The 15583-nt window shown below is 44.0% G+C and overlaps 1 protein-coding gene across 17 annotated transcripts in view; it reads left to right on the top strand.

The window, feature by feature from the left end:
- LRGUK (leucine rich repeats and guanylate kinase domain containing) overlaps window positions 1-15583 on the top strand; it is a 133579-nt gene that overhangs the window by 80319 nt on the left and 37677 nt on the right. For 11 of the 17 annotated variants that reach the window (XM_074367022.1, XM_074367023.1, XM_074367031.1 and 8 more), the window contains 4 exons: window positions 1522-1635; window positions 3302-3503; window positions 4097-4192; window positions 10293-15324. In XM_074367022.1, the coding sequence (XP_074223123.1) occupies window positions 1522-1635; window positions 3302-3503; window positions 4097-4192; window positions 10293-11953 (2073 nt within the window). In that variant the 3' untranslated portion in view covers window positions 11954-15324. The remainder of the gene's footprint in view (window positions 1-1521; window positions 1636-3301; window positions 3504-4096; window positions 4193-10292; window positions 15325-15583) is intronic. The other 6 variants (XM_074367033.1, XM_010947517.3, XM_074367034.1 and 3 more) reach the window with 3 other exon arrangements.

Raw genomic sequence — 15583 nt, 5'->3', positions numbered from 1 at the left:
TCTTAACAAATCCGTTGAATAAGCCCTCTTTTAGATACACAAGTAACAATGCAAGATTCCTCCCAACCGAACATCCTTCCAGAAAATGTTTTTGGGATCCACAGAGGGAGACCCTCGTACACACAAGTAAACAAACTCGTAGTATATATCTGAAAAGGGGATTCAAATAGACATTACAAAAACAGACTCACAGTGAACAAAATCGAATACATACCTTATGGGGGCGTCAGATGCCTAGTTACCAAATAGATAGACTACAGATATTAAAAGGAAAGGAGTCACAGTGTGTGTTTGAAAGAACAAAGAGTACACGACACTGAGGAAGTCAAACAGTAAGGATATTTACTGTTGAGATTTTAACTTTCAGAATCCATGACATAAATTTCTTTGGATTATGTTGTGTGTGGCTTTTCCTCATCACTCGCAGCAGACACATCCCCCAAAGACTCACCCCTGTGAGGGACACCCTATGTCTCCTGGCCTTCCAACACCCCCTCCAACAGACAGCCAGCCCCCTCATCCCCACAGATCTCCAGAAAACCTGGGGCCAGGAGGCACAGGGTAGCATAAAAGACTCTTAACTCTTACTGTTTCTAATGGCGGTGCTGCCGTTTGATGGGCTTCAATCGATGGGATTCAGCCTTGGGAGTTTTCACATCATTATTTATTTCAAAATCAACGTGTGTAAGGAGTCACGGTTGCCAAGAATGTCCACATTTTTATTCCTTCTGTTGTCATCAGCCTTCCAGTTTAGATCAAACCTTGTGGTTCAGTAAATATAGTATCTTCAGAGAAAAAGTCAGACAATTTTGAGATGTGTGTTTCTACTTGCTTTTTTTTTTTTTTTTTTTTGCATGGTAATACAGCTTTGGGAAGAACTGGGCTTCCAGAATAAGGAGCAAAGGCAGTATTTATACTTCAAATGACTGGAGGGCACACAGTGCTGCTGAATACATCTGGGGCAGTTTCAATAAAAAGCTATGTTTGTAAGGAAAAGCAGGATGGATCTGTTTTTCATGGCTTATCTCAGGCTGCAAAGGTTTTAGGACATCCCTGTAATCCATGGCCTGCAGGCTTATCTGCGAGTGCAAGGCTTTTGAGAATGGAAGCTTTTCAGGGGGAGACCTGGTGTGCTGGCAGAGCTGAAATGGCTGAGGCAGAGGGTGACGTATTAGTTTTGCCTTCTCAGTAATGGAGGTTTATAGTGTAGGTTTGGCAGGGGATGGGGAAGCCAGCAAATGATCTGTTTACCATGAGCTTCAGGGCCTTCCCTCTGCTCAAACATTTGGTCAGCAGATTATTTCCAAAAACCTAATTTGTTTTGCCAGCTGAGACTCCTGAATGAATTTCTCCATCACAACTTGTTATTATGTTTCATAAATGCATTGGCATCCTTATAAAATTGCTAATATTTATAACTTTTATGAAATCATATAAAATAAAACATCAAATTTTTTTATTTATATTAGATTCCATGATGGCAGCTGTTACATGAAAATCTTTGTACTTCTTAAATTTCAGGGGAAATTCATTCTAACCTTTAATTACGGTAATCACAAGTATGGATTAAGTCGGGACACCATAGAAGGTATCGCAAGAGATGGTTTAGCAAGCTGTGTTCATATGGAAATAGAAGTGAGTACTTTTCATTCAATCAATTTTTTTCTCCTTTTGCAGTTTTATTATGTAGAATTATTACAGTTCGACTGCACATACACATTATATTGCATGTAAATACATATATACAGTATACTGCACATTGTCTTTTAGTTTACATATATGTACTAATTATTATTTCTAAGAACAGATTAGATCGTTAGCCTTTTAAACTTACATAGTTATCAAAGGAATAAAGCCAACTACAAAATAAGAATCAACAGAATGCAGTAATCCAATCATAAAGGACAGTCAAATGTACTTACACATATTCAAGAAATCAAAATAGTAATTAGTCCATTTGTGTCCTCATTATTATTATTTTTTAGATTCCTCTCATATAAATGATGTCATGTGGCATTTTTCTTTCTCTTTCTTACCCACTTCACTTTATTTTATTTATTCACTTTATTTTATTCCGGACCAATCAATATATTTTTAATGTGTGTTTGTGAGTTTGCATATGTACATTTGGGACTGGGGAGGGGGTGCAGGGGACCAGCAGCACGCTGCTAGGCCCAAGAGGAATGCAAACAGAAGTGTGAGATTTTAAGTTTGTAATTAACTTAAGGGAGGCAAGATATAAATAATTCAAATGACAGGAGTTAGATTACAAAACAGGAAATTGCCCAAACACTGTGGAGTAAAACTGCCACTCAGGATTTATTTTCTAAGTTATTTCCTCACTAAATTATCCCTTTTTTCTTTTTAGAGCACAGCCTCTGTTTATATAAGTGACTTAAAGGAAAATCTGTTTCCTACAGGGTGCGGAACCAGTTCCCTGTCCCCACAGGACAGTGGCAGGTTCACACATAAACCATTTTACCAAACTGTTTTTATCATTGAATCTTTTAGAAACCGTTTTTAAAGAGTCTGTATTTCTTCCCCCTGGTTTTTTTTAAAATGATTTTGAGCACTAAATTAAATTGTTGATGGTAGGAATGAGATGTTTAGAGTCCATTTGGAATAAGTTTCATTTTACAGGTGAGGACACTGATGCTCAGGGAGTTTGAGGGATTTACGTGGAGTCACAGTAGCTGGAGAGCTGCAGTCATGACCCCACCCTCCAGATCCACAGAGCACTACCTGATAACCGCTTCCCTGGTTATGTGGCTCCCAGTTACCAGGGTACCACAAGGTTGGCCTTCCTGTGCCCTGGGTACAGGCTGTGAGATGTCATAGGAAGTAGCCAACCAGGTTGCTGGTTTCAAAATAGGAAGGGCCCAAGTTGATGACAAAGATGTAACAGAAGAGCCTTTCTCTCTGCTAAGATCTCTGTCTCCTGGGACTGCAAGGATGCCTTTTGAAATGTGGAATTGAAATTACTTTCCAGTAATAAAGATGCAGTACTGCTGTGAGTGTATCTATTTGTATCTAGCAGTTTTCTCTTGTAACAGTCAGATTCATTAGAGTGATTCATTAGAGGATAACTGGGCAGAATGAATTGGTGTATTTCCAATGGTAATGTAATATTTGATGAACAGAGAGAAGCAATGCAATCCTGAGATATTAGTAGGAAAGTAATAGCTACTTATACAAATAAAATACAGTACTGTTTATTATACCTGTATTGTCTCATGTCTCCTAAATGACTTCTAAATTGTGTCCCTGTTTCTAATTTATTATGTTTTCTTTAAATGTGTAGGGTGTAAGAAGTTTAAAACATTCCTATTTTGAGCCTCGATATATCCTGGTGGTACCCATGAACAAGAAAAAATATGAGGGCTACTTGAGGAGAAAAGGATTATTCAGTCGTGTAGAGATTGAATTTGCTGTCTCCAGAGTGGACCTTTATGTTAAAATTAGTCAGGACTTCCCAGGATATTTTGATGCAGTAATCAATGCAGGTCAGTAACTTTCAGCAAGGGTAAGGTTACTGGGGGAAAAAATCTGCTCCAGAGTACATCTTCATTGTTGACTGAATGCAGTTTTTTGTGGTTGTAGGACTGAGGTGTCTGATTACTTGCTGGCAGTTGGCCAAGGGTCACCCTTAGTTTTCGGAGGCTATTCCCAGGTCCTATCCACACAGCCCTCTTTGTCTTCAGGCTATCAAGTCCTCCTCATGCTTCAAGGGTCTGTCTTCTGCAACCAAAAAACCTCCTTTTATGGGGATCATGTGATTAGAGTAGGCCCACCCAGATAATCTCCTTTTTGATCAGCCCAAATGCAGCTGATAAGTAATCTTAATTACATTCACAAATATCTCTTTGCCATTGAATCTAATAAAATTGCAGGAGAGGAGTGATAGCCCATCACGTTCACAGGTTCTGCCCACACTCAAGCTGGGGTGATTATACAAGGGTGAAGTACCATTGGGTCTTAGAATTCTGCCTACCACAATATTCATAAAATTAGATCTAGCTAAAAAACCATTATGACGGGTTGACTCTATTTGAATGTAATTCTGTTGCTTTAAAGCACATTATCTCCTTTACCGTAGATGACCTGGATGTCGCCTACCAAAGGCTGAGTGAGCTCATTCGAGAGTACCTAGGGTTGTCGGAGGAAACTGCCAAGACTTTGGCTCCAACTGCAGGTACCATCCTATTCCTTTTGTGCCAGAACTATTTTTCCCCCCTATGGGAAGAAAAACAAATCTGTGGGGATTCATCAGCTAGGCTGAAGCTGCTTCTAACTCTTTAATCCCTGTACTGCCTCTGGTGCCATTGTCCCCACAAACAAGCTACACCCGTCAGCCCTCTGGACCTGTACCTCTGCTTGTCTCGGTGACCATAATGAGCCTCAGAGGACTGTCCTTCCAGGACGTGCTGGGCAGTGCCTTGAAGGCTTAGAGAAAGGTCAGCCCCATGGCTCAGAACTCAGACTTTGGGAAGTTTGGCTCCCTTAGGGAGCTGAGGTGGTTTTCTGCTCAGCAGCACTGTTTTAATCCAAGAGATTCTTTTCCCCTTTCTTCATGTTGCCATAGTCCTCAAACTGTTGCACTGCAGAGTGTAACAGAAGAGCACTGGTCAGAGGATGTGAGCCTGATCCCAGTCCAGCTGCCCCTGGGAGACAAGCTGCTTTGCTGTTCTGAGCTTCAGTTTGCCGTCTTGTCAGATGGACTTAATGCTCCCCAGCTGCTTCACAAATCATGCACAGCAAATGTCGTGGGGTATCTGAGTGCAGCTCCTTGGAATCTAGGAATTCTAAAGCCCTAACTCAGAATTTTATTTTTAGTATATGAGTATTTTGAGATGTATTTAGCAGTTTCTACCCAAATTCACCTCACCACCCATTAAGGTGGCTGCTATGAATAAGCAAAACAAAATAAAAAAATAGAAAATAAGTGTTGGCAAGGTTGTGGAGAAAGTAAAAATGTAAAATGGTATAGCTGCTATGGAAAGTAGTATGGTGGTTCCTCAGAAAAATTAGAAATAGAATTACCATCTGATCTGGTGATTCCACTTCTGGGTATATGCCTGAAAGAACTGAAAAGCAGGGTCTTGCAAAGATATTTGGGTATTTGTACACCCACATTCACAGCAGCATTGTTCACAATAGCCGAAAGTGTTCATCGACAGATGAATGGATAAACAAAATATGGTTTATATATATAAGAGAATATTATTCAGCCTTTAAAAAGAAGGAAATTCTGACACCTGCTACAATATAGATAAACCTTGAAAACATCCTGCTAAGTGAAGTAAGCCAGCCACAAAAACACATAGACTGTATGATTCCACTTACATGAGGTACCCAGAGTAGTCAGATTCAAAGAGACAGAAAGTAGAAGGATGCTCGCCAGGGACTGGGGAGAGAGAAATGGGGGTGTTGTTTAATGGTGATGGAGTTTTAGGATTGCAAGATGAAGAGTTTTGGGGATTGGTTGCACACAGTGCGAATGTGCTTAACACTACTGAAGGGTACACTTGAAAATGGTTAAGATGGCAAATTTTATGTTACATACAGTAATAATAGTAGTAGTAGTAGTAGTAGTAGTAGTAGTAGTAGTAGTAGTAGTAGTAGTAGTAGTAGTAGTAGTAATAATAATAATAATAATAATAATAATAATAATAATAATAATAATAATAATAATAATAAAAGAATGCTCCCACAGTGGGCTGAACTGCAGTAACACATGGCATGTTGTAGAATGTTAATGTGAGACTTGCTGCCATGCGGAAGTGTAGATGTTCCACGGCTTTGTGTGTACGGGCGGTTTAGCCTTTGCGATACTTTTGCCCAAGCAGGATCTTGCTGGCCAGGTCGCATCCTGGCCAGGCAGGAGGAGGCCAGGTTATTGTTTCACCTGAGTCCACACTAATTGTGCTGTTGTGCAACTCTGCACACTTCTCCCAGGGCAGGTGCCCCTGGAATTCTGAATGAGGTTAGTGAGAAACTGGTACCCACTGACGGGTAATGTCTGAGGCTTGCTTCTGGGTATGTCTCCTAGGGGACAGGTGCCCTGAAGGAGCCTGAGGAAAGTGGGCGCAGTGAAAGCAGGCACAGCTGGAGGGGCGGGGCCACGCTCCATCCGCAGAGGGAGCGCTCAGGGAGGAGCGGGTGTGACCGCCCAGCACTGCTCTCCTCCTCCGCGCCAGGCTGCACTCTTTAGAAAGCTGTGCGTGCCTGAGGCCTCTGTAGCTCCGTGGAAGTTTCTCTTGAGGAAATCTGGCTCCCGCTGCTTTCATTGTTTGCTAGCCCAGCAACCTCTGGTGTTTAATTTAGTCCCCCGGGGTGGGCTTGTCCCTGGGGGGGCTCCCCTCTGTAAGAGCACCCTGCCCCATCCCTGAGCCAGCCTGTCTCCCACTGTAAATTAGTAAGTGGGTGTTCTGGCTTTTAAATCAGCCCCTCAGGGGCTTGGGGAAACTTGAGTTGATCCCCCGAGCCTGAGTAGCTCTGAGTACCTGAGGCGAGCGTGGTTCTCAATCAGCAATGCCCCAGGCGCCTCTGAATCGTGGCTCTGGAGCTTGACCTGCCCTCTGGCTTCTCTTATTCTGCCACCACCAGGAACACAAACTGTTGGATGCAGCTGCCGTTTGGCAAATTAATAGACCAGATAATGTGTGCAGAAGAAGATAGACTCCTGTTTTAAAGGGTATCTTGAAACTTCATTTATTTGGACTAATTAGGTTAGGCCTGTCTGATTTAATGAAAAGTATGAATTACGGAATTTGTAGAAGTGTTATCACTCACAGATACATTTAATAACTGAAACTGGGCCATCCAGTTATTGACTAATAGAATCCCAGCTTTAAAAAGTACATGGGAGGGTTTGTAATTAATATACCAAACCTCCGGCCCCAACAGATCTCTGCTTTTCTGGCAGGTTTACTATTTTGGAAAATAATGTGTTTTCTTAAGAAGTCAAACCCTTTATTTTATTTATACAGTTAATCTGGGGAGGAAGGTACTTTTTTCAGTTGATGGCTTAAGGATACACCTGCACATAAAGTGACTTTGTGGAGCCCAGATATTATTCAAGTATTTAAAAATTCTAATTAACGTAGTCCTTATTAATAAGCTCTTACAGTGTCTCTAACGGAGCAGGAGCAGGAGCAGAGCTAGTGGCCCTCTGGGTTTCAGGGCTGCGCGGGCAGGTGTTAACGGGTTCCCTGCAGGAGAGCAGCGCCCAGTCATAATCATCGCAAAATGAAGGCTGTGACTCCCAGAGAAGGGCCCAGAGCCCCAGCAGGGTCACTGCCACAGGCCCGGCTGCCTCTCCACTTTTGGCCTCTGCTCTGAGCTGGGTCACTCTGATGTTAAGCTCTGTGGTTTAGGTATATCTGCATAGAGACTTACATCACTTACATAAATGTTCATGGCATTCCTAGAAACAAAAATCCCTAATTTTAGTATACTGGAATAATTTTTATATATAATTGAGCTATCAAAGGTAAGAAACTGAAATAAAAGATAAGTAAGATTCTATGAGAGTCAGTTTTGTCTGAGCCATTAGAAAACTGGGCCGGAAACAGGAAGCCTTAGTTTTGCATTCTAAATTTCACCAGTAGTCATTCATTTGATTAGAGGGAATCACTTGAACTCCCGTTTCTAAAAAACAAACCCCCGATGAACTATATATAATGTTCTAGGACATTTTATGCTCTTCCAGAGCCAAGCTGTTCTCTTCAGTTGGGTTAGACCATCTCCATGTTCAGCTTCAGTTCAAATAGAAATCTGATGGCCAATGGCATTGTTTTCATAGAAGCGGTAATCCTGTGTCAATGCAAACTGAAAATGACTGCCAAACATTTGAAGTAATAATACATAGCTTTATCTTTAGTAATTTTTATGTTGCTAATTTGTAACTGAGAATGCAATTCTAAATTCTTCTTCTTAATGATGAGAGTGGAATAAAGTAATGAAAGTAATAAGCCCAAGGTCTGTCAGTTCTGAGTATAGCAGCCCGTCAGCCTGGACCTAGAAATGTGAACCTTAACTGGAGGAGAGATTAATTACATGTTCATTTAATGCATGTGTAAAATAGTAACTTTGGGTACAGAGTGATTATAAACCCTCAAGATCTTTAGACATACCATTAATTGAAAATGGGTATATCAATTAAAGTACAGAGTTATTTTATTTTTTCTCCTATAAGTAATATTCATTTCTAAAGCAGGAAGACTAAAAAAAATCCTGAGTAAATAATATTGTTTCTACAAAATAAGGAAAAACTCACTATATTCACAACTCAGTTTCAGGGATGTCTTTATCCTCCATTTGTTTCTGTACAGCTGATTTCTGGAATAGTCAGTACTTCCAGTAAAGCTTTTAAAAAGCTGATTCAAGTACCACCCTGGGTTCTCATGATAGAGATCATAAAATAAAATTATATTTGAAAATCATTATTCAGAATTCTGACTAATGGTAGAGAAAAATGATGATGGTGATGATGAGTCAAACGGGGAATTTGAGCAATTTACTGGTCCATAAAGTGGTGCCTTTATCTCTAATAAACGGCATGGTATCATTTGCCAAATTATGTGAATTGTTAAATGGTGAAAGTAGAGGGAAAAAATCCTTGTGTGTCTGATTACAGGAAGCCAGAAGGGCTTAAAGATGGGAAGAAACTTCAGCATTGGATTTCACTGTTCTTATATTTTTCTTTTTCTTAGTGACTTTTTTATTGTGGTTAAAAAATAACAAAAATGTTGCCATTTTAACTATTTTAAGTGTACAATTTAAAGGTATTAATTATATTCACAATGTTGTGTAACCATCACCACTACCTGTTTAAAATCTTTTTCATCAGCTCAAACAGAAACTCCATACCCATCAGGCAGTAACCAGCCACCTGCCCCTCCCAGCCCGTGGTAACCTCTAATCTACTTTCTGTCTCTATGAATTTGCCTTTTCTAAATATTTTCACTCTTCTTATGTTTTATTTTAACCTTGTTTAACTAAATTTGTATTTTAATTTATAACTGTTATAAACTAGGGTGATAAGAATGATAAGAGAACAGGGCAGCCCCTCAGAAACCCCACCAGAGGCAAGATTTTCCTTGTCCCCCCTCTTTTTCTCCCCACCTCCACCCCCCTCAAGACACATGGCTTGACTGGATGCACGGGGTACACACCCAGACTAGGAAGTTCCGTGAGAACCCAGAGTAGTCCAAGCTCATCCTGCTTTGTGGGGAGAGAGAGGAAGGTGGCCAGGAGTCTGGTTTGCTTCTGGGGCTGGACCACCATGGGTTCACCTCCGAGGTCTGATTTGGTGTGGAGTGTCTTGAGTGTCGGGTGTGCCCCCAAATAAGAGGAGACTAGTTTCTTCAAGGCTGTTGCAGACTGGGGTGCCACCTCTGACCAGTGGCATTTCAGAGCCAGACTGGGTTAAAGTGGTACGTGGGCAGAATATATCAGGGCTTCTGTCGTAAGCAGGTGTCTGCTGGGGTGACTGTGTCCGTGAGACTGTCCGTGAGACTGTCCGTGAGACCAGAACGTTTTCCCGTGGTGGCAGCTGAAAGCAGGGACACCCCTCTGCAGCATCAGTATTGCTAGTGGCCTCTGAGAGCCAGTTTTAAAGCCGGGAGAGACTTGGAGGGAAGAGGTAGCCCTTGGGTGGGGGTGGGGGTGGGGCAGCAGCTTGGACGGTGGGTCCTCAGGAGCAGCTCCTCTGAGCCCCGGAGCCTTGTGAGTCCGTGGGATCTGTTCTTTCCCTCCTTCCACTCATCGTTTATTTTTTGAGTGCTTGCTGAGCTTCTGCACCTTGCTGGTCACTGGTAAACTGGCACGACTTCTCAGAGAGCTCACAGTTTCTTTACAGGACAAGGAGAAAGGCCATTAAACAAGGAAACAAACGCGACTTTATCTGGGTTAGATGGCCATCCTCTAGTTTCTACCATCAAAAACAGCACTGACCTCTAAGGTGGTGAAAATTTTAAAATCTCATTCACTTAGAAAATTTTCTTATCACTCTCAGACTTGAGTGTAGATTTTGGTTCTGTGAATAAGCCTTTTTATGTTTATTCATTAAAGTGTATGTCTTCCATTGACTAAAAATTGCTCTAATTCCACTAAATAGGAAAAATTGTAGCCAAGGAGAAGGGGCAGTTAAATTCTTCAGTACATGTAATTTTATTCTTTTCAAGGGCCTATGTGCATCAACCAAGGGAAAGATTTTTTGTTATTAATTTCTAAAGTTACATCGTCGTACCTGTTGAGATATTTTTAGCTAACTTCTTTTTATATTGAAGCAGGAGCTCCTTCTAGCAAGAAGACTGCCTCTGGGGTGCCAGCACACCTGGTTCCATCCCCAAGGCGCTTGGCGAAACTGCAGGCCGATGGCCAGATGACAGAGCATCTCTCTGGAATGCAGGTTCCTGCAAAGGTCCCTGAAAATCAGAGCCTAGCTCCCTCCCAGAACCAAGAGCTGACTCAGGAGGGAGCAACCCATCAAGAAGAGCTTTCTCCCGGCGGCCACGTCAGCGCCGAGCCTCCTCCACAGCCCAGCACATCAGCGCCTGGTATTCCCCAGCAGGCTCCAAACCAGAAGGATGGGGGTGGTCAACAATCAGATCTTTCTTCCAAAACGGTAACCACAAATCTCCCTGAAAATGAGGCCCAGACATCCGGGGTGAAAGCCAGTGAAGGAGGGCAGCCTTCCCCAACTCCTTCCCAAGGGCCTCCTCGGCACCCTGACCCACTGCCAGCACACAGCCCTCAGCTGAACCAGGATGAGGAATCGGGGGAGGCCACAGTACTCCCCACCGGCCCTCCCCCGTCTGAAATTGCACAGAGGTCTGGCCCAGCATCCCTCAGCCCCCAGGGAATGCAGGATGAGGAAATTGAGTCAGCCAACCTGCCACCCAACAGTTCCCATCATGCTCCAAGAGATCCTTCTGGTCCTGACAAGGCCAAGACACCTGGACCACCTCTGGGAGATTCTCAGCAACCTCTAGAGGAGGGAGTCCCCAAAGCTGAAGTCGTCCGGGTCAGCACTCCTTACCCAGAATTGTCACACCCTCAGGGCTCAACAAACACCAGACAGACCCAGGACAGGGAAGACCCAGTGACTTTGCCTCCCACAAGCCGGCTGGCTCCCACCAGGCTGCCCCAGCCCCGGGTCCTCGCTCCCCTCCAGAGTCGGAGACCCACACCCAAACTCCTCTCACCCAGCCGGGCGGAGGCCTCAGGGACCGCCTCAGATCAGACCCTGACTCCCTCTCCCAGGCCCCCGCCAGCTCAGGAAGGAGACCCCAGTAAACTGCCTCTCATCAGTTCCCGTCGTCCCAAGCAGCCACAGACTCGGAGCCCCCATCAGGGCCACAGTCCTCGGCAAGTCCAGGAGGAGAAAGTCAGGGAGGTGAAACTCCCTCTTGTCAGTCCCCCCGCCCAGGACCGGGCACCACAGCCTGCCCCTGATCCGCCCCAGGAAGAGGGGGCTCAGGCACTTAAGCTCCCACAGATCCCCACTTCTTTCTCCGAACGGCAGCTGCCGCAGAACACTAGGGCAGCCCAGCGTGACTCGAGGCCTGCAGAGGAAAGGCAGGCTCCCAAAGCAGGCCTTTCCTCTAGCAAGAAGATTCCAGACATACAGGCCTCGCCCCAAAACCAAAAGCCAGTGCAGCAGACCGGAGCTAGAAAAAAAAAACTCCTCATCCACGAAGAGACTCCTAAGGGGCCTGCACATCACAAACGGGCGCCACCTGGAGGCCAGCAGGCAGCCTGGCAGCCAGAATCCCAGAGAGAGCCCACTCCCCCAGAGGCGCCCAGCCCCCCTAACCCCAGCCCTCCTGGGAGCCCTCAGGGGGACCAGAGAGAAAAAGGCCATACACTAGGCATTGCTGACCCACCCCATACAGCACCGTTACTTACAGAGGCCCAGTTACAGGAAGAGAAAAGGGGAAAAGTTTAGTCCAGAAAAAAGGCCCATGCCAGCCTCCCCCTAAATGCCCAGGTTCAGAAGGTAGCCATGTCCAAAAAGGGACCACCTTCAAAAAGAAATAATCCTGGAGGATTATCTCAGGAAAATAAACCTACTGAGGATGCCTCTGCAGAGTCACCACCAAGCACTTCTGCTCCTGGAGAACATCCAAGAAGAAAGAGAGAGAGTCATAGAAGAGGAAGTTCTCAGAAGGGAGAGACTGCTCCTGACCCCTCAGAGCAGGATGGCGTGGCCCCCACCCAGCAGACTGTTAAAGAGACACACACCCATCAGGGGACCAGCCAGACCAGAGAGAGCTCCATCCAAAGGGACAGTGCTTCCAGGCAGCGAGCCAGAAAGAGACATCCCCAGAAACATGGGGGAGCACCGCAGAATAGCAGCCCAGCCGCAGCCCAGGAGCAGGTGTCTGCCGAGGAACAGGGCAGCTGGAAGGGAAGGCTGTGGGCTCGGGGCAGTCAGAGCAGCAAGGTATAAGCCATCCCAGGGCACTGTGGTCTGTACACCAGCTTCCCTCCGCAACACCAAGTCAGTGTGGGTGGGGCCCGTGGATAGATTCTTAGAAGGCTGCCAGTCTTTGCACATTTGCGTCTCTTTTGTGGCCTGCCATCGCAGCCTGGAAGAGCGCCCTCTGGAGGGATACCCAGCAAGTGGTACTCCTGCTGCCAGCTGATAGAGCTGGTCTTAATAGTTGGTGTCAGCAAGGAGCCTTTGGTCCAGACTTGTGCGAATTCCAACATGAGTTCCAGCTCCAGCTGAAGCAGTGCCATACTGCCAGTAAGTTTCGTTTTCTTCGTTAGGGAAATTCACTTCTAGATTAGAAAAATTTCTCAGGCTTCTTGCTTTATTGAGAGGTCCAGAAGCAAAACAAACTCTGAGAAAGGAAGACTTTGCAGTTCCTCAGTCTTGATCTCTTCCACAAGGATTCCAAACCCACAGTTAATTTGTGGGAAGAAGACAAGTCCTTTACGCCCATGACACTGTGATCGAGAGCTTCAGATTCACGTTGACACATTACCTGAAAGTAAATTTTGCTTGAAATGAGTACCTTCCCTCTCTCTCTGAATAGGAACCACAGATAAATTAGCCCATACCTTCATTATGCCGAACCATCTGGTTGAATCACTTAAAGGAATTAGTGGGGAGAAAATTCAGGCGAATCTGTTTTTTATTTATCTATTCATACCATCAGGATTCTTTTGCTGGAGAGTGACAGGAATCCAACCTGAGCCACTGTATGTGAATCTATTAGAGGGAGTGGAGTATCTTACACAACCGAACTATGGGGAGGGCAGAGGTGCAGCAGAACCTCAGGGAGACTGAGGACCATCTTTGAACATAACCTGGACTCCTGTCATCCCCAGTGTTTTCATCGTCTCCTGGACTCTTGTCACCTCCAGGACTCTCGTCATTTCTCATCTCTGTATCTTCTCCATGCTGGCTTCATCCCCTATGCTTTAAATGACTCTGTCATTTTCTGTACATGGCAGAGAACATGACCATCAAGAGCTCTTAAATTTTACACCTGGTTTTACATCTGGCAGCTCCCACTGTTAGAAAGGGATTAATTCACGTGCTCCTTGGCCCTAAGATTTTATATATATATATATATATATATATATATATATATATATATATATATAAATATATATTTTTTATATTTTATATATAAAATATATATATATATTTTTTTTCCAGGGGAAGACTGGCTCTCCTTGGGTCAGATGCTCATCCTTCAACCAATCTCCTCTGACTGGGGACAGGGTCACATTTAAATATATTCAGTGGGTTCACTCTTGTGAATCCTAGCATTCACATAAAAGAAAATAACCATAAGCAGAGCAACCAATCTAAGATTTAACTCTTAAGAATTTTCAAGAGATTTATTGAGTACTTACTGTGTGCACAGCAGCATGCTAAGCTGTGTTGGGCATCCTGTGTTTAAAAGTGGAACTGATGACTGCATGCCTGTGTAAGTGTTTTTTCTTACACAAAAGGCATGCGTCCACAAAAATTGTATGCAAAGTGTTACTTCAAGGGCAGTAGAGGAAATTGATAGTTTTACAATCCAGGATGCAGGACTCCTTCTGTATAATGAAGAGCCTATGTTATACTAGTAATTACCCTCTGATTTATCTGGTTTGCCCAAGATGAAATTAATATGGTGATTTTTTTTAATATATCATAGCTTATTTTTTATTAGGTTAGTTCAAGTCCTCCAACAGGATTGATCGGGCACTTCTTATATGCCAGACACCATGATAGTGGCTACATACAGTGAGCTGATGAGGACACTTAAAGAAGCTCTCTCTCTCATCAAGGAGACAGATAAGAGGGTTCATTATAATACCATGTGATTAGGGCAACTGGAGGCCCCACAGCGAGCTAGGATAGGTTTAGCATCAAATAGACAAGAAAACCCAAGTCTTAACTTTTCCAGAATGTCATAAGAAAACTAAGGAAGGACACTGAGTTCAGCCTGGGATGTGAGAATTGGGTCAGAAACCACTTCCAAGAGGAGCTCATTCTTCAGCTAAGCCATCAAGGTTGCAAAGTAGTCAGCAGACGGATGGGAGAGAGGGCAAGGTCCCTTAGGAGAGGGCACAGCGTGTGCCTAAGCATGGAGGCAAGAGCAGGCGTAGCGTCTTCTGAGCACTCAGATGTCAGGAGCAGGTGCATGTAGAGCCAAAGGGCACTTTGTGCTATGTTAAGGAGCTTGGAAACTTGACCTTCTAACCACGGGGAGCCATGGAATGGTTAGATTTTTTTTTATCTTAGAGGCACCCGTCTCCGAGTTGGCATGGAGGATCACTTTAACTTAAGGAGAGCAATACAGATGGCAGGAAGAATGGCTGAGAACCATGGCAGTAGTCCTGACAAGAAGGTAAGGGCCTGAAATAAGGCATCGTGGCAGGAATGGGCAGATGCAAGGTATTTGGACTGGATGTGGGGACAGAGCAGATTGTGCAAGAGAGGAGTATGATCTGGATAAGCACCCAGTCTTTATGACCCTTGCACGGGGCATTTCAGAGGCACCGATACCTCACTTAGGTGAAGAACTTTAGAAATGTACTTGGTCTCCTCCTTGGGCAGCTGTTTCTGAGGTGTCTTAAGGCATTTGGGGTTGCATTTTCATCAGGGTCCTAATGCAAAGCGAGATGCCAGATTTCCCTTCATTTGACTTGGAAGAAGCCTTAGCACCCTTCCCGGGGGTCCGTGATGGTGCCAGCTCTGCGTTTATGTCTGTGTTTTGGTTGTGCAGATGTCTCCAGTTCAGTGCAGCTGGACAACACTTTGTTTGTGTTTCAAGGAAAGGAGTAGAAAAGATTACCAACTCCTCACTGGTGAGAGGTTTTTACTATTAATGTTTTTGGTAGAAGGGAAACTCCTGCTTTTTAATTGTAGAACATAAATATTTTTAAATTGCCGTTTTCCATCTATCTTTACAAGCAAAGTTGATACCACTTTCATTTGCTGTGTTCCTCAGCAAAATGCTCTCAATGGGGGAGAAAAAGAACTTTGTGGACTTCAGTCACTCTGTTAGCTAATACAATCTTCAGCTTTTAAAAAGAAATCTGGTACATAGTATTCAAATCAACAGAG

This window comes from Camelus bactrianus, chromosome 7 (assembly GCF_048773025.1).
Source record: "Camelus bactrianus isolate YW-2024 breed Bactrian camel chromosome 7, ASM4877302v1, whole genome shotgun sequence".
Taxonomy (NCBI): domain Eukaryota; kingdom Metazoa; phylum Chordata; class Mammalia; order Artiodactyla; family Camelidae; genus Camelus; species Camelus bactrianus.
This window is presented reverse-complemented; position numbering and strand designations above follow the sequence as displayed.